This window comes from Branchiostoma floridae, chromosome 10 (genome assembly GCF_000003815.2).
Source record: "Branchiostoma floridae strain S238N-H82 chromosome 10, Bfl_VNyyK, whole genome shotgun sequence".
Lineage (NCBI taxonomy): Eukaryota > Metazoa > Chordata > Leptocardii > Amphioxiformes > Branchiostomatidae > Branchiostoma > Branchiostoma floridae.
In genome coordinates, this window is record NC_049988.1 from 11234108 (window position 1) to 11253186 (window position 19079).

A 19079-nucleotide genomic window follows, 5' to 3' on the forward strand; every position below is an offset into this window, starting at 1 on the left:
AAGATTCAGAATGATCCAATAATGAAATGAAGAATTCAATAAAGAAAGAAAGGCAAGTTGGGGTAAGGAATAGATTAACTTATTATCATTGATTAAGTAGATAAATACCTGCAACAAGATGGAAGGAGGTAAGTGTCACTGTTTCTGAGCCATCTTCTGCGACTGAATCTCAGTACCAACTGCGACAACCTCGCCCGGTCGGTAGGAACCTGGCTGATAGTAGAGACAAGAGTATAATATTGCAGGTAAGTACATATTTATGATTTCTGCTACACCAGAAAAACCCTTGGCACAATCTGACAAAGAATACACAATCTGGTTGCACACATTTTTCACGTTAACAAAAATGCCATTAGTGTTTTGAAAAATTTGGGCATAGGTTACCCGGCTGACCCATATCAGGGGGCACGGTGCCTCAAGTTCAACAAGTGAAAAAAATACAAAATGGTATTTTAGTCTTGGAACGAGGCAAGGGATGATTCACACCAACAGTAACGATGACATTGAAAATACAATTGAGATTTTCTTAAAAATTGGGCATACCCTGTAGGTACCTCAAGTTACCATGGTGGGGAGGGTCTTTTTAGCGAATGCCCACAAACGCCCACTCTAGAGAAGTCCGCGCTGCACGAATCTAATTTTTTTTGCTTGGAATATGTCCACGTTGTGCTCCCATGTATTAATCCTGAGTTTCAAGTCAATCCGTTGACCCGAAGTGACATAAATCAAAGTTTTCGATTCTCGATGGTCTTTTTAGCGAACGCCCAGCAAAATGTCTTTTTAGCGAATGCCCACTATATCCACAAAAATATCGGCCGTCGCGCAACGACACCTAAACCTACCGCCACAAACATGTTCAAGATGGTGTCCCATTGATGTGTACGGAGTTTCCGTGCTTTACAAGCATTTTAGGTCCCTGTTTTTGGTCAAAATGTACGGCGACGATACTACCATACTTTAACTATAGCAATTCAAAATGGCGGGCACTAGTCATGTGACCTCCTCGCGGGACTGTTCTATAAGTATCGCGGGAGGGACTGTTGTAGCATAGCTTCTCATACAACCATTTTAGAGTGAATTCTGAACAAAATTTCATTTCATAATGCTATCATCTGACTGATATTTACAATGTGGTCATTTTTTCTGTGCTATTATTACCCAGGTTTGAGGAACTTAGTGCAAATTTGGATATTGATTCACCTCAGTGCCCAATTAATGTACAAAAGGCTCAGACACATCAGTGTTATAAACCTGAATAGGGGCAGGTAACCAATACTAGAAAAACATAGCTATTTATTATTAACAATACTATTTACATTATAATAATAACTCTTCACCAAACTGGACTTTTCTTATCTTTATTTATCACAGAAACATTGTTACAATGAGGATTTGATTAGATGAGTATCTGTTACAGTGTGTACAAACTTATTTCAAATACAAAAATGTATTTCGTTTCACTTCCTAAATATTTTTAAAGTATTGGAAGAAGTTGACACATAAACAATATTAATTGCATTATTTATGTGCAGTAAAATGTGACCACATGCTATCAATAGCCTAATAAAATGTTGGAACATGGCACAAGCGGTCTCCCCTTCTGAGTACAGAAAGGAAATGTTTTATAACATTTAGTTGTAAAATGTACCTTTATTAACATTTACAAACAAATTGTTTTTTTCTCTTCTTAATAAATGACAACAATACAGGTAAGTAAGGTGTGTTTCCTTTTATAACAGGCCAGGTAAGACGCCGTACAGGTAAGTAAGGTGTGTTTCCTTTTATAGCAGACCAGGTAAGACACCGTACAGGTGAGTAAGGTGTGTTTCCTTGACTACAGACTAGGTAAGACACCTTACAGGTGAGCAACGTGTATTTCCTTTCATTACAGACCAGGTAAGACACCGTACAGGTGAGTAACGTGTATTTCCTTTGATAACAGACCAGGTAAGACACCGTACAGGTGAGTAAGGTGTGTTTCCTTGACTACAGGCCAGGTAAGACACCATACAGGTAAGTAAGGTGTGTTTCCTTTTATAACAGACCAGGTAAGACACCGTACAGGTGAGTAACGTGTATTTGCTCTGATTACAGACCAGGTAAGACACCGCACAGATGAGTAAGGCGTCTTTCCTTTGCCTATAGACCAGATAGGGCATTATACAGGTAAGTAAGTTGCTTTACTCACCTGTTTAATACCTATCTGGTCTATAGGCAAAGGAAAGACGCTTTACTCACCTGTATAATGGCATATATTGTAGTATATAGGCAAAGGATAGTTGCTTTACTCACCTGTATAATACCCTGTCTGGTCTATAGGCAAAGTAAAGACATCTTACTTACCTGTATAATGGCCTATCTGGTCTATAGGCAAAGGAAAGACACCTTACTCACCTGTTTAATGGCCTATCTGGTCTATAGGCAAAGGAAAGACACCTAATTCACCTGTATAATGGCCTATCTGGTATATAGGCAAGGGAAAGACACCTTACTTACCTGTATAATGCCCCCATCTGGTATATAGGCGAAGGAAAGACACCTAACTTACCTGTATAATACCCTATCTGGTCTACAGGCAAAGGAGAGTTGCTTTACTCGCCTGTTTAATACCCTATCTGGTCTATAGGCAAAGGAGAGTTGCTTTACTCGCCTGTTTAATACCCTATCTGGTCTATAGGCAAAGGAAAGACGCCTTACTCACCTGTATAATGGCCTATATGGTATATAGGCAAAGGAAAGACGCCTTACTCACCTGTGTAATACCCTATCTGGTCTATAGACAAAGGAAACACACCTTACTCACCTGTGCGGTGTCTTACCTGGTCTGTAATGAAAGGAAATACACGTTACTCACCTGTATGGTGTCTTACCTGGCCTGTTATCAAAGGAAATACACGTTACTCACCTGTATGTTGTCTCACCTGGTCTGTAAACAAAGGAAATACACGTTACTCACCTGTACGGTGTCTTACCTGGTCTGTGAACAAAGGAAATACACGTTACTCACCTGTATGGTGTCTTACCAGGTCTGTAATCAAAGGAAATACACCTTACTCACCTGTACGGTGTCTTACCTGGTCTGCTATAAAAGGAAACACACCTTACTTACCTGTACGGCGTCTTACCTGGCCTGTTATAAAAGGAAACACACCTTACTTACCTGTATTGTTGTCATTTATTAAGAAGAGAAAAAAACAATTTGTTTGTAAATGTTAATAAAGGTACATTTTACAATTGAAATTTTCTACGTCATAACTAAATGTTATAAAACATTTCCTTTCTGTACTCAGAAGGGGAGCCCGCTTGTGCCATGTTCCTACATTTTATTAGGCTATTGATAGCATGTGGTCACATTTTACTGCACATAAATAATGCAATTAATATTGTTTATGTGTCAACTTCTTCCAATACTTTAAAAATATTTAGGAAGTGAAACGAAATACATTTTTGTATTTGAAATAAGTTTGTACACACTGTAACAGATACTCATCTAATCAAATCCTCATTGTAACAATGTTTCTGTGATAAATAAAGATAAGAAAAGTCCAGTTTGGTGAAGAGTTATTATTATAATGTAAATAGTATTGTTAATAATAAATAGCTATGTTTTTCTAGTATTGATTACCTGCCCCTATTCAGGTTTATAACACTAATGTGTCTGAGTCTTTTGTACATTAATTGGGCACTGAGGTGAATCAATATCCAAATTTGCACTAAGTTCCTCAAACCTGGGTAATAATAGCACAGAAAAAATGACCACATTGTAAATATCAGTCAGATGATAGCACTATGAAATGAAAATCTTGTTCAGAATTCACTCTAAAATGGTTGTATGAGAAGCTATGCTACAACAGTCCCTCCCGCGATACTTATAGAACAGTCCCGCAAGGAGGTCACATGACTAGTGCCCGCCATTTTGAATTGCTATAGTTAAAGTATGGTAGTATCGTCGCCGTACATTTTGACCAAAAACAGGGACTTAAAATGCTTGTAAAGCACGGAAACTCCGTACACATCAATGGGACACCATCTTGAACATGTTTGTGGCGGTAGGTTTAGGTGTCGTTGCGCGACGGCTGATATTTTTGTGGATATAGTGGGCATTCGCTAAAAAGACATTTTGCTGGGCGTTCGCTAAAAAGACCATCGAGAATCGAAAACTTTGATTTATGTCACTTCGGGTCAACGGATTGACTTGAAACTCAGGATTAATACATGGGAGCACAACGTGGACATATTCCAAGCAAAAAAAATTAGATTCGTGCAGCGCGGACTTCTCTAGAGTGGGCGTTTGTGGGCATTCGCTAAAAAGACCATGCGACCATGGTGCCTCAAGTTCAACAAGTGAAAAGAAATACTAGTAGTACACAACAGGCCAATCAATGATCCATATGTAAAATATGCTAAAGAAAGCAATATGCTATAGAAAGCAATAAACTAATAAGAAAAAATTACTAAGAAACCTTTTACATACATGTAAGTTTCATGACTAAAACATGGATAAAGAAACACTGCATAGAAATTATATTGCTGGGATTGACTTGAGAAAAAATTGTTCAAAAGCACATTTTCTTCAACATGCCCCCCTCCCCCAAACACTACAAATTGTATCAAGTATTTTACCTTGAAATTCTTCATCCATAGCGTCAAAAAAGGTTCTATTTGTGCCGCTTCAGTCACATATCCTCCGTTTCTGAGGGGCACGCGGCCCAAAATTTGGCGCGTTTGGATCGCGCGGCGCCGCCACCCGGCCAAATCGGGGCGATCGTCGGGGAAAACAGCGTACGGCAGAGGGTTTTCGTGGTAGCGTTGAAATACCTAGTCAAACGTTCTTGAGACGTTTCGATGACGTCATTGCCTACTTATATATTCACATGCAATGCATTGGTCTAATTAGGCATTTATTTCATCTTTATGAATAGGTAATGCAAATTATTATGCGAGATAATTCACTTGATTATATATTTACTTCAATGGATTTGAAATATTACCATACGAACGCTTCATTCATTCGATGTAACCAGATGTTAAGAGGCTTTCAGTACCGACCACAACTGTTATCAAATGCGTAAAAGGGAGGTATAAAGATTGACGGGGATGTACTGTTAGTCGCCTAAGCCGTAAGTTTGTAGCCTGAGTATCATAGGGGGCGCACGGAGAGGACGCGCCCTGAGCACGCTCTGCCTCGTGTGCCATTTCCGAGCCTTTTTAGGCGGAAGGAGTGGGTATTGAGGCCTGGTTTGTCAGTCTAAGGTTTGCTGTTGCTCTCAGGATCTTGGGGATGTCTTTCTTGTCTTTGTATGATTTATTTTAAGCGAGTTTCGGCTGTTTTAGTTTTATCGTACCCCCTCCACGAGGAAGCCTCGGCGTACGTTGGCTTGACGTCCCGAGGACAGAGGGTGGCGATAGTGCCGTGACTCTTTGCCCTCCCGTAACTCGGGTATCCTTCGTGGTACCCAAGTGAAAGTTGGGCACTCGTCTCAGATAATTTTTTGCTACTTGTAGCAAAAAATTGGGTATTGTACATAGTTCTGTGAGGTTTTTGTGGACCCTCACCCCCAAATCAGGGAGGTGGACCCTTCCTTGGTATTTGGGTCGCGGAGGTTTCAAAACAAAGACTTTACACCCTCGTAACTTGGGTACGCTTCGTCGCACCCAAGTGAAACTTGGGTAGTTTGTTCAGATAATTTTTCGCCACTTGCAGCGAAAATTTGGGCTCTTTAAGTCGTAGCGTTAAGTTTTTAGTGACCCTCACCCCTAAAACAGGGGTAAACCGGGGTTTGGTATCGTCCGCCCGTGGCCACGTTTCTAGCCCGGCGGCGGAAGTCTAACTAGGTCATCCCGCTATTTTTAGCGGTGGCCAGATTCCGGGGGCCTAAAAGGGTTTCCCGTGTGCTGTTTCGGGAGCCCAAAAGGGGTTTCTGGTACCCCAAAAGGGTTTCTTACAGCCTAGAAACCGTAGTTAAACGTCACGAAACATGCCACAAGTTACACCTTCCGCTTATAGCAAGCGAAGGACCGCATCTATCACGTTCCTGACCAAACAGGAGTCAGATTTCGACGATGTGTTGGAGTTGCTTCGCACTCATAACATCAACATTCGAACAGAGGTGGACACCATCCAAAGTAGTGGCAAAAACAAGAGTGAGGTGGTTTTCAAAACCAACAATGCTCTGAACAAGTGGGCTCCATTCCTTGCAGCTGATAATGACATCGACGTAGAGCTGTATGGGAATGGTGTCACGGTAGTGACTGTTATGGGAGCCTCCATTGAGCTGGATGACAACTATGTGCGTCACCAGCTCAAGGAATACGGCGAGATAAAGGATGGGCGATACCTCACCTATGCCAGTCGGGGATACCCTGAAATCAAGACAGGGACAAGGCAATATAAGATTGTCCTGAAGAAGCACATCCCCAACTCGATCAGAGTGGGGGGTGATAACGTCGCAGTAAGGTATAACGGGCAGCCGAGAATGTGCCACCGATGCGGCGGCCAGGACCACTTTGTGGCGGCTTGCACCGTTGACAAGTGTTCACGGTGCCACGAGCTCGGCCACAAAGCTGGTGATTGCACGGAACAGATCAGGTGTAATAATTGCAAAGGGGAGGGACATACGTTCAGGTCCTGTCCCCTGAGCTTTGCGAACAAGTTGTCCATGACGACGGCCTGGGGCGGTACTACCTCTTGGACCAAGCCCACAGAAACAGTGAGTCAGGAGAAATCAGGTGGCAAGGAGGCTAAGCAGAATCAGGCTAAGAATGGCTCAAAGGCTAAGCAGGGTGGAAGTGGTGGTACCCAATCCCATAAGAAAGATCCCCCACTGATTGAGTCGGTTAGTGGTGAGGGTGAGGGAGAAGAGAGCGAGAAGGAAGTCATGGGCGAAGAGGAAACTATTCCTCATAAGGTGGTAGGGGGCTCCTCTGCTGCCAACTCAGGGGATAAGAACAAGGTGGTGGAAGTCAAGCCCGACGGTGAAACCTCCCCACTCAAGGAAGATGATGTTAGCAAAGCGGAGGCGGTGGTAAAGACACCGGCTAGGGCTGTCACACCGCCGTCCGAATCGCCACCGAAAGGTAGTCATGAGGAGGGGTTCTGGGATCTGGGCTCCCTCCCTGAGGATGGTGCCAACAAAATGCCAGAAGATGAGGAAGAGGTGGAAGAAATGGAGGTAGACAAGCCTACCACCACCTTCAAGCTGGCCCTGTCGGAATCGCTAGCTGAAAAACTGAGTGGTGACTTGGGTCCTGGATTCACCATAGGTGATGGTGAAGAGGGTCCCGAGCTTACCATCAACCTGGCCGAGCCCCTTGTCATAGATGACAGTGATAGAGAGGAGAATGCGCCTAAGCGTCCTCATCAGAGTGACCCGAGCGAGTCGGACGACTCAGATACCTCGGCAAAGAACCCTAAAGAGAAACTGGAAAGGAAAAAGGTCAAAAAGGACCCCGAAAATACCGCAAAATTCGGGTCCCAAATTGACCTGTTTGCCTCATCCGGGGAGTCTCAGTCTGAGGAGCCCAAGAACGGCTCCAAAACGAAAAAGCCAGGCGCCCTCAAAGGTGCTGGAAACAAGGGTGGTGGCAACAAAGGCGGTAAGACTAGCAGAGGAAAGCCACGCTAGTATTCTTTGACCGACCTAAAAAGCATGTCCATGGACTTACGAATATTGACGCTTAATGTGAACGGTATGAAGGAGAAGCTGAAGAGATCTCAGGTTTTTGATTTTTGTCGGAATTTAAAGGTAGATGTGGCTTGTCTCCAGGAATGTCACATATCTTCCCTGGCCGACAAGTCGTCTTGGAGCAGGCAGTGGGGAAACAAAACTGTCTGGTCACTGGGCACCAACTCTGCCAGGGGAACTGGGATACTTATGTCTGACAAGTGGTCTATCGTCTCCTCAAAGGTAGACATGGATGGCAGGATAGTCTCTGTCCTTATCTCGGATGGCTCGTCGAGATATAATGTAGTTAACGTATATGCCCCCAACACGGCAAGAGATAGAGCTGTTCTCTTTGCCTCTCTGCACGAGTACATGTTTCCAAATGCCACCCTCATTATAGCAGGGGACTTTAATTGTGTTTTAGATCCCGCCCTTGACAGACACACCACGTCTTCTGCAAGCCCAGGCCTCAATACACAGGATGTGATTGAACTTAGATCCTTGTGCACGGATCTTGGTTTGAAGGACACGTGGAGGGACGAGCACCCAACTCTATTAGAGTACACGTGGCGTTCTCCCTCCAACCAAACCAGGACAAGGTTAGATAGAATCTATGTCTCAGATGACCCTTCCACGAAGGCCAGGATAGTCTCTTGTCCGTTCTCTGACCACGATGCAGTGGTTACTGATATAGAACCCACCCACCCTGTCCAACAAGGCCGTGGTGTGTGGAAATGTAACGTTAAAACTTTGTCCGACCCCCTCTTTGTCCAAGACTTAGAGGAACAGTATAGAGGTTGGCAGAACCAAAAGAGTGACCACTCGTCCATGAGAGAGTGGTGGGATGAGGTCAAAGTTAAGATAAGGGACCTGGTGGTGACTCACTCCAAAAGAAGAGCGAAAGGTGCTAGACTTGTTCAGAAAGGTCTTGAGAAGGAGGTAGACATGCTCAGATCTCGCCTGAATTGCGGAGATTGTAGCACCACCACCCTTCGTGAGTATGAGGAGGCAAAGGATAAAGCTAATAAGTGGGTCCGGGATCAGTTGGAGGGACAACGCCTCAGGTCCAGGATCAAACATTTTGAAGAGGGTGAGAAACCCACTCGCTTCTTCTTCAGAAGCGAAAGGGACGAAGGGAAGAAGAAACTTATTCGTGAGATCAGAAAGAATGATGGAGACATCACTTCTGAGACTGACGAAATTACGGAAGTTTTTCGTGATTTTTATGCCAAGCTGTTCACGAAAGACCAGTTAGACCCACAAGATAGGGATTACTTCCTTAGCAAACTGGAAGAGACCCTTCCCGAAGAAGTATCTGATCAGCTTGAAAGACCAATTTCGGCTGAGGAGTTGTTAACAGCACTCAAAAGTATGGCCAACAGCAAAACACCCGGATCAGATGGATTGCCCAAAGAATTTTACCTGCAATTCTGGGACCTTCTTGGACCAGACATGTTAGAGGTGTTCAAAGAAGGGTTGCAGGATGGTTTGTTAGCACCATCACAACGTCAAGGAATCATTACCTTGTTGGAGAAAAAGGGGGATCAATTAAATCCCGCCAATAAGCGGCCGATCTCGCTCCTCAATGTGGACTATAAGATACTGTCCAAGGTGTTAGCGAATAGACTAAAGGCAGTGATTGGGCTGGTGGTCCATACGGACCAGTCGTGTGGTATCCCAGGGCGTTCCATCTCAGATAGTGTTTGCCTTCTGAGGGATATTGCTGCCTATGTCAATGACAAAGACCTTCCCTGTGTCTTTCTAGCCTTAGATCAGGAGAAGGCTTTTGATAGAGTAGACCATGACTTTATGGTCAGTATTTTAGAGAGGTTGGGTTTCGGACCCATGTTCAGGCAATACATAGCTACTTTGTATAGCGAGGTATCCAGCAAGGTGCTGGTCAATGGTAGTCTCTCGTCCTCTATTCCTGTGGAGAGGGGAGTCAGACAAGGCTGTCCATTGTCCCCTCTTCTTTATGTTCTGTGTATTGAGCCCTTAGCCGCAGCGATCAGAGCTGACACTCAGATAAAGGGTGTGCATCTGCCCGGAGGTTCTGGGAGAGACACCAAGATTGTGCAATACGCGGACGACAATACTGTTGTCCTGACAGACAGTAGGTCCATTGACCGTACTTTCGAATTGATTTCGAAGTACGAATCTGGAACTGGGGCAAAGCTAAACTTGGGAAAGACAGTGGCGCTGTGGCTGGGGTGCTGGCGAGGACGCCAAGATCAGCCATATCCCATTGGAGGATGGTCTTCGTCTCACCTGAAGATTTTAGGCAGTCCGGTTGGTAACCAGAACTTGGCCGAAGAGGCATGGTTGCAAAGATTTGCCAAATTCAAGGCAACACTCGAGAAGTGGAAGGATCGCAAACTTACCTTGTTTGGGAAGGTCTTAGTAATCAACAGTTTGGCGGCTGCCACTCTTTGGTATGTTGCCCCTGTTTATCCGCTGTCTCGTTCAGTTCAAAGAAAGATTGAGAAACTGATGTTTGAGTTTCTGTGGGACGGCAAAACAGAGTTGGTGAACAGAAAAACTCTCTACCTCTCCAAGGAAGAGGGTGGTTTGGGACTGGTTTGCATCCCGCTCAAGGCCAAGGCATTGTTGCTTAAGTCCGTTAAGAAGGCCCTCACTGATCCCGAGGCGCCTACGAGCAGGTATGCCCACTACTGGTTAGGTCTGAGTCTCAGACAACTGGACCCCGAGTCGTGGAACAACAACATTCCGCACTCCATGGAACGTCCCCCGCACTTTGAGTCGATTTTTGGACACCTCAAAGACTTGGAGACGAAAGATGTTCAGATTGACTGGAAATCCTGCACCACCAAGTCGTTGTACGATGACCTCCTGAAAGCAGAGAACATTGTCCCTCGATGTGTTCAGAATAATCCGACAGTCAGGTGGAAGGATGTGTGGAAGGCCATCCACAATCCCTTGATCCAGAAGTGGGACAGGATGCTTGCCTGGCACGCTGCACACAACTCTCTGAAGACTAGACAGAAGTTGAAGTCTTGGAGAGGCTTTGTCGACTCTGATGTCTGTCCTAGGAGAGGTTGCAACATGGTGGAAAGTGTAACACATCTCTTCTGGGAGTGTCCGGTGGTGGCTGAGGTGTGGGAGTGGGTTGAAGGCCTCATTTACAGGAGGATTCTTCCCCAGTTTAATATGCCGGGTGCCTTTGCCGTCTATAGTTTGGTCTTCCAGTCTATGCCAACTAAGACGAGACTTGTCTTGGAGACATTGGCAGCTATGACCAGGTCTCTGCTTTGGAAGTCACGTTGTGAGGTGATTTTTGAGAAGAAACACTTTACGGGCCAGGAGCTGATCACTCGTTTACAGAAGATGATCAGCGAGAGGCTTGACTTTGAGTTTGCACGTTTAAGCCCGGCTGCGTTCTATGACACTTGGGTTGAAGGCCACACGTGGATTGATTTTGATATCTCCCACATTGTGGTGCACTTGTAGTTGGCTTGTGTTTCCTCCTGGAAGAAAGGAGGTCTAGAGAATGAAAAAGAGAAAATCCAAAAAAAAAATTATAAAATAGAAAACCCAAAAAAAGTAGAATAGTGGGGTTGGGAAGGGGGGAATGGTGGGTGAGTGGGTGTGTGTGCACTTACCTTGGGTTTGTGAGGGGGTGGACCAAGAGTGGTGGGTGGGAGTGAGGTGCTGCGCCGAGCCGAGCCGATCCGCTTTATGTTTTCGATTTGATCTGGATTTGTGTCTGAGATATGTAAGCCGGGGAGTGTTTATCCTCCCGCGGTATGAACTGTATAAGAACAAGTAAATGCTCTGAAATAGTATATAATTACTTTTGTCAAAAGATCATCCTCCGTAGTTACTACGGAGGATGATACTCAGGCTAGTAAGTTTGTCCTCGAGAAAGAGAACTGGGAAGGGCCTTTGGAAGGGCCTTTGGAAGGGCTGGGTTAACATTGCTTGAACCATGGAACCATGGAACCCTTGAACCAACCAAGAAAATAGTGGCCACAAGGCCATGCCGCTCACGCGGCAAGGCAAAAAATGCCAATAGTTATGAACTTCCTGGCCTTGCTACCAATTGTTTTCGACCAGTCACCAATCTGCAAAATCACGTGTTAATAAGATAAATGGAATTGGTCATCAGTATTGACCCTGAAGAAAGCAACAGTGGTCGTTAAAAATTTGATCCGTGTAGATCTACACGTATAACGTAGCATTGGAAGAAAGTTTAGCGTTGTACTATGGTTACTACCAACAGAGATGAGCTTCCATAATACCAATACAGTATGTTCTGAGCTACACTTGTTAAAACAACACAGCTCATTGTCAGACAAAGGGCTTTATGCTGGACTCCCCAACCTACCTGATAATGTATGAGCAAGGCATTGATTTTTGCTAGACTTAAAAAATGGAAGGAAGCCATGTCCAACAAGTGATGATGTGGTACAATCTTTGCATAGATGATTATGCATGCTTTAGGCCACACCAATTTAATTTCTTGGTTCACGGATACGCTCGCTGCTATTTTTTGGAAAAAATTACCACTCAGCAAATTTTCACCATTAATGAAGCCATTCACCAACTTTCTGGTGTAGCAAATTGGCCTTTATATTATAAGCTCCTTAAAGTGTGGGTACAGGTGCTGTTACTGTACAATAATATTTTTTTTGTACTTTTTTCAAGCTGAAAACTTTTTTTCTTTATGTTTTGGATTAGTCGTTACCTTTACCCCAACCATTTTACAACTTTTATTTTTATTTTTATTTCACCCTCTCGCTCCATATTTTTTATGAAAAAATCCGTGAACCAAGAAATTAAATTGGTGTGGCCTTATTCTACTAGAAATCAATATATCAAAGAACTATAGGGAAGAGAGAAAGTGGAATTTCTTGAAACACTTGGTCAACTATGGAAACAGAACTCTGTAACTTGGATATTAGGACCACCAAAGCAATTTTATTAAACCTCACCTTTGGACCACTGATGTGACAAAACTCCACGTTTCCAAAACTCCATATTTGCTTCAAACATGATTAGTTTGTAACTTAGTCTGTTCTCTCAAACTTCCTGAGGATACTTTTTGAATACATAATGAAAAATATTACAACTACTTTTTGTTAGAGACACAACCTTGTAGCTGGCACCAAATGTGTGAAACCTCACAAACTTACAACAATAACATAATCATTGACAGCCTAAAGTAAAATCAGATACAGCTATTTTAGTCAGGAGTGCATAGTTCAACCAGCTATAAAATGACAAGGAGCTACATCATCCTTCCCAAATACAATCAACTCTTCATCGTCTTCAAGTAAGAATAATACAACGCAAAAAGAAGAAATATATATATATCACTTTTATGTGTAATACATGTACCAATATAACGTTACTCTTCTTCATAACCCAAGGTTCATAACCTTTACTTTAGTTCCCAAACTAAATATACAACATATTCCATGAAAATTTCCATACACTATAACGTTTAGGCTTTTACAACTTCAACTGTTGTAAGCAATGAAATGTATACACCATATCTTAGAATAATAAATTACTTTGAATATAATCTCCATAGCTCCACATTGATATCATTTGACATTACATGTTGACAGAGATCAAAAAAATAATTTGTTTGTGAAACCTTTGTGATTGCTGACTGAGGCAGTTTCACAAACATGCATATCATCTGAATTGGAGGGCACAGCCCACTAATACAGTTTCGTCATTTGTATAGAAAATGTGTCAGAAAAAGGCTATCAAAAGTCACCCTACTGAGGTTTAGCCCATGGAAAAATCACAATCTGACTTCTGAAGTGTCCATCAAGAGATTTTGAAACATTTTCGACAGCAAAAGTGTTACCGTAGTAACAAGACTACCGGTAATTCTGGTAACCTTTCACCTCTCTAGACTAGAAATGAAAACATCAAACTGTAATTGTTCTAGACTGTCCAGAACAATCCAAACATAACTAAAAGCCTATTTTTCTTACCAAATAAAATAACCGAAGCCCTTACCTATAATTTCCAGCTCAAAAATGCCATTTCCCAACAAAAAAAGCTTCTTACACTTATTCTAACAAGCCATGTTGAATGGCATGACAATCGACCCACCGTGCATGCCTCTAATTGTGACCTTTCACATGAGAACCACACAGAGGTGATACATTGTACCTGGATAAGTAGATACAGTCAAACCTGTATTAATGGCCACAGTCTTTTGGTTTTTCCCATTGACCTAAGCATTAGAAAATACATGTAAATGAAAATAAATGTATTCCAGAAACCAGAAAAAATACCCAACAGCTACTACTGCACATAAAACTCATATGCCCCCAGCCTCTGGGTAACCCTGTTGTAAAACTCTATGGTCCAGGGACAAGTAGGGTTTTCTGGATATGGCTTATCAAAATAATTGGCCACTACTGCTGGGGTCTTTCCTGTGTACCACTTGTGGAATGCATCGCGGAGACTTGTCCCAGACACGAGATAGTCCGTCCATGTGTACCCAAATGACGTCAGGGAGTGGATGAAGCACGACGGCAGGAAAATCCCATCTTTTTCCGACTTCCTGACTTGGGACGTGATTGCCAGGATTTTCTGATGAAATTCCTCCAGTTTGTCTTGTTTTTCAGGGGGGCACTGTTCGGGGTGACAGCGCAGGTGGTAGACGAACCACAGGGACCAGTAGTCGTAACCAGAGTTAGCGATGAACATGGGAGTCTGGACGTATTTGTAGGCATACTGTGCTATGTAGCACTGCCATTGCATCTCCTCCGTCTTGTCTTTTATACAGTCGTCGTCCACACCACCTGTAGGATTGCAACACAATTCAGACATGGGTCAAAACTGTTTGAAAGTATCAACACTCAATCAACACTAATCAAATTGGTTCTACAGGATGTGCTGTGATGATTAAGATTATCTTGTCCATTGTCAATCACCATTTCTGTGCTGTTGAAGTGTGCAATATGAAGTTTCAAAACAATCAGTACAGTATGCTTGGAATTCAACTTCCAACTGCCAAAGCAAGGGGTACCCTAACTGAAACTACTGACTCTTTAGATCGCAGCATTCCACTCACTGCCATCATCAATACTTGATAAAAGTAAAAAGGGTTGGACTAGCCCTATCATCCAGGGCAAGTGAAAGTGCTGATTGGGCAAGTGCATGACCTACCCCATGGGCAAGGAAGATTTTTCCATTGAGTGATATTTTGATATACAATGTACTTGTTACTTTTTACAGGCATGACATTAAGCAATGGTCAAGAAAGAAAAATAGAGGCAATAAATTGAATAATAAGTATTCCATCGCTGGATGTGAAAATCCATATAAAAGTTTGAATTTTGGGCAAGGGAAAAATTGGTTCAGGCAAGTAAACGTTTCGTGTTTTTGCCCAAGAAGACAAGTGAATTTTAGAAAACCTATCCAACCCTGATCATGAACAGCCTATTTGAGTGTGTAATATGTAAACACTGAACATTTCTCATACAAACCTGAACAGTTCTGCATGGTGAAGGAGCGCTGGTACAGGGTACGGATGTGTTCGTGTCCCGTGATGTTTCGCGTGTCGGGGAAGAACCCAGCGTCCGGCAGAGCGTGGTACGTCACACGTGCTGGCAGTCTGGATCTGACATAGTCCGCATGCAGCATCACAGCTACCCCACCAGCTGGAACAGTCACAGATTCAGTCAAATGTTAAACTTATCACAGTTTCTACAATTGTTACACAATGTTCTGTAAGTCCATAAGATATAAGGCATATTCATTCTATAGATGGCAATCTGATGTCCAATTTCTCCGAGTCAATCTTGCAGAGGCTGAGAATAGATCCAGGACAAACTTTGCATCCCTTGACAGATTCCATTCATATTACTAATGCAAATCAAATTCATATTCTGTAAAATGACATGGAACAGAGGGGAGGGTTAATTAGAACATGACATTTCACTGTCACAGCATTTCTTGACAGTTTTGTTGTCATACTGATGAGGCTCTGAAAGATGTTTTCAGTATCAAACCTTTCTAATGTTATCTATTTGAACTGGCAGAGCAGTTTGCGGGAACAAAAAGTGTGATATAAATGACAACGAGATACACAAAAATATATACAGAAATTAGGCAGGATAATATATATATTTACGTGCATATCTTTTTATTGTTCATCTCCACAAACAGCCCGGCTGAGTCCTGGTATGGAATTATGACCCTAACATAACACTAGTCTAGTAGTCCCAGCCAGCCTACCTGACACCCCACTCAGAATGACCCTGTCTGCCTGGTCCAGTCCATGAGCCAACAGGTGGTCTAACAGCGCCTGCAGAACTCGTCTGCCACGGAAGTACAGCTGCTTACCCTCGTGTACCACTACATCTGTTCTGTTACCTGCATGGGGGAGAAACAAGCATCATACCATGGCTCTGTCACACTTGCAAGAATCACTGTTTTCAACATAGCCATGTTCCAGTTGTAGAAGTTAGGGTTGCATACTGGTTAGGTAACAAGTTACTAACAACTACTTGTTATGTGCTATGTTTCTAACCAAGTACTAATCAAACACCATTTCAGCATGTAATCTACTGTTGTTCTGTCTTAAGCAGTAGTCTTGATGATGGACATTCCTACCTGCAAAAGAAGCACCGTCGCAATACTTCAACATGGCCACGTTCCAGTTGTAGAAGTCTGGGTTAACTGAAGGGGAGTTCGACAGGAATCCATCAAACCAGAAATTCCATTTGAAGTACTTGGATGAACCCCAGTTCGTCAGGCTTCTTTTATAACAGTCGGGGACGTCCCAGCACCAACCCCCACCTTCCAGATAGATAATCCAGTTCTTAGCGCCTTTCCCTGTACCTGCATATACATTGATTGATGTAAAATTACCACTGGACCCATAATGCTTCCAGAATGGTATTAGCTACCGGGATCCGGCGAGCTACCGGGATCCGGCGAGCTACCAGGATCTGGCAAGCTACAGGGATCCGGCAAGCTACAGGGATCTGGCAAGCTACAGGGATCCGGCAAGCTACCTGGATTCGGCAAGCTACCGGGATCCGGCGAGCTACCAGGATCTGGCAAGCTACAGGGATCCGGCAAGCTACAGGGATCCGGCAAGCTACCGGGATCCGGCAAGCTACCTGGATTCGGCAAGCTACCGGGATCCGGCGAGCTACTGGGATCCGGCAAGCTTACCGGCATCCGGCAAGCTACCTGGATCCGGCGAGCTACCAAATTCACAATTCCTGGTATGAATGGTTATCCATCTAGGATTTGCAAATGAACGGAAGATTAATCCCATCCCAACTCATGAACCGTGCTATGAACGCCCCAAATCTTTAGTGTAACTGCAAGTATCAGTTTCTCACCTCTCCTTAAGTAGTAGCCTGGAGGTGACCCGTCCAGACACACAGCACCTTGAGACACCGCTTCATCCTCAGGTAGAACCACCAGGTCTCCGTAACTCCACATGTAATGCAGGACTCTGGGTCTGGAAGGGCAGAATGAAGATCAGATACACTAGTTATAATACAACAATGTATACAATCATCAGTCGTATATTCCCAGAACTATCGTAGAGTGGAATTTGCTATCACCACGCACAGTAGGGGCATCATCTCTGGATAGTTTTAAAGAACGTTAGGTGTGACGGGTCCTTCGGTGTAATATAAGCAGCTGCTGCCGCGCCGCATGCCTGCGAAGCTGGTGTGTTACACCGAAGGGCGGTCATACTGGCTATATAGATACAGATACAGATACAGATGCTGAGAATCACTTACTACTAGTAGTAGATGGGAAGAATTGTTACTATAGGACTGGAAACAGTCACCTGAACCTATTTAGGCTATTGGAAACAAGAGTTTGGAGACCTCATGTCTCCATGAAATATTGTGAATATGCAAATTACTTTCACATTTGCATAATCTGTGCTTGGTTATGTGCACCTTTGACTAACTTACACAGGTCACGAAGTTGACACAGTTGACACAGGCACCCTCTTGGCCCTTATATAATAGTCGTTAGGCAAGTGACACCAATTCTTTTCAAGGCTAAACTCACATTCATATCTTTGTCACTTAAAAACCCCAATACTAACCTTGGTCCATGTTGTAAGGCTACCCACACCAGGAACAGTGCTGTAACCATAAACACAGCCTTGTAGCGCATGTCGTAGCGGAAATGCACCAGGTACCGCCTCCAGGTGCAGTTGCCACCGGTGGCTGTCCGGCAAGCAGGCGGGGCCTCGGTAGCCATCTTCCCGAGCGCGTCTCTGGTCTGGTCCGGTGTCTGGTTACTGCGCGCGTGCCGAGAACGAGCTGAGCTCATATCATTATTTGGTTAGCTAGCATATTCTTATATTCTTAATTTTCAAAACATAGTTGTCACGTTACTTTACAGGCGTAACTTACGTGTTTACGTGGACAGACAAAAGGTGTTGTTCCGCCTCCTCCACATCTTAAGGTTCCGGGTCGGAGTTCAAATTTGGCGGAAGGGTGAAGTAATAGGCCGGAAGTGCTTACTTATCTCCTAACTTTTCTGCGGCTCCCCATTGCTTGGTGATTGTTATAGCTGAGCATAGATTTGTTGTATTTTCTGAAAAGCCCGTGGGTTGTATTATTTTTGTGCGAGGAGTAGTTTTTCGCCCAGCGAAACCATTTTTGTATCATTGCGCTGCAACAGTGATGCGTTTTTTTCGCCTGATGACCCAAATAGCTGCGTTTTTCCTGCGCTTTCGATTAATTTGCGTCTCCGGAGATTGCAAAAAAGTTATCTCATGGACCATTTTTTATTTTCATTCTTCACAAACATGACGAATTTAGCTTCTATGTCACGTAGACCGTTATCCTGGGAAAATTCGTTTTAAGAGTGCTATCGAGTCTTACCCGAAATTTACCCAAAGGACAAGCAGATGACTAGACACTCAGTATTCTAGTATCAGGCTATTAAACTTTATATTTTGATTTTCCCCGATCTAAAGTGACATACTCTCCTTGCGGCAATGATTTTGTTTCAATGTCTCAAATTCTTCGCTTTTCCTAGAAATACAATCGTGTAAAATCTAAAGATTCTGTGATAAATGCTGTTGGTCATGCAGACAGTGACCAGAATTGAAATTATGATCGATTCAGGCCATCAACGCCAGCACAGATTCAATTTCCTCCAGGCAAGCCAAAACAGCACTCAAGAGCTTTTAGACAATTATGCAGCTAACAAAACAAGGAGTACTGTATAATGCGGCGTGAACAATGTTATAATTGATTGCTCAGGGCATGATCGCATTTCAGTCATGACGTTGTTGGTTTATGTTTGATGACCAAAGCTATTTAAGCGTTCTCCAGTTTGGAAGTCCGACAAAATTTTTTGGAGTCGTGAGAGTCGCTTTGTTGAAGAAATGGCATTCAGTATAGCATATGCTGGATTGTCTTCCCGGCGCATTTG

The 19079-nt window shown here is 43.5% G+C and overlaps 2 protein-coding genes across 4 annotated transcripts in view; both read right to left on the reverse strand.

Annotated features, from left to right (window-relative positions):
- The window catches only part of LOC118424537 (trichohyalin-like), a 565429-nt gene that overhangs the window by 347513 nt on the left and 198837 nt on the right, over positions 1-19079 (reverse strand). The gene's annotated exons all lie outside the window — the stretch shown is intronic.
- LOC118424552 (pectin acetylesterase 8-like) lies at positions 12583-18068 on the reverse strand. 3 transcript variants are annotated; one of them, XM_035833172.1, is made up of 7 exons: positions 18050-18068; positions 17737-17934; positions 17009-17130; positions 16269-16496; positions 15891-16028; positions 15140-15313; positions 12583-14452 (listed from the first exon to the last, which is right to left on the reverse strand). In XM_035833172.1, exons 2-7 carry the CDS (start codon positions 17892-17894, stop codon positions 13950-13952), a joined length of 1323 nt encoding a protein of 440 aa, XP_035689065.1. In that variant the 5' UTR covers positions 17895-17934; positions 18050-18068; the 3' UTR covers positions 12583-13949. The 3 variants fall into 3 exon arrangements, with proteins under 3 accessions (XP_035689065.1, XP_035689063.1, XP_035689062.1); XM_035833170.1 differs by having other exon boundaries at positions 17737-17956; positions 18050-18066; XM_035833169.1 differs by lacking the exon at positions 18050-18068 and having other exon boundaries at positions 17737-18025.

Coding starts and splice junctions, on each gene's coding strand:
- LOC118424552 (XM_035833169.1), bottom strand. CDS start 17,966: ATGAGCTCAGCTCGTTCTCGGCACGCGCGCAGTAACCAGACACCGGAC. Junction 16,497..17,008: donor AGGCTACTACTTAAGGAGAG/GTGAGAAACTGA, acceptor ATGTATATGCAG/GTACAGGGAAAGGCGCTAAG. Junction 14,453..15,139: donor CACCATGCAGAACTGTTCAG/GTTTGTATGAGA, acceptor GCAATCCTACAG/GTGGTGTGGACGACGACTGT.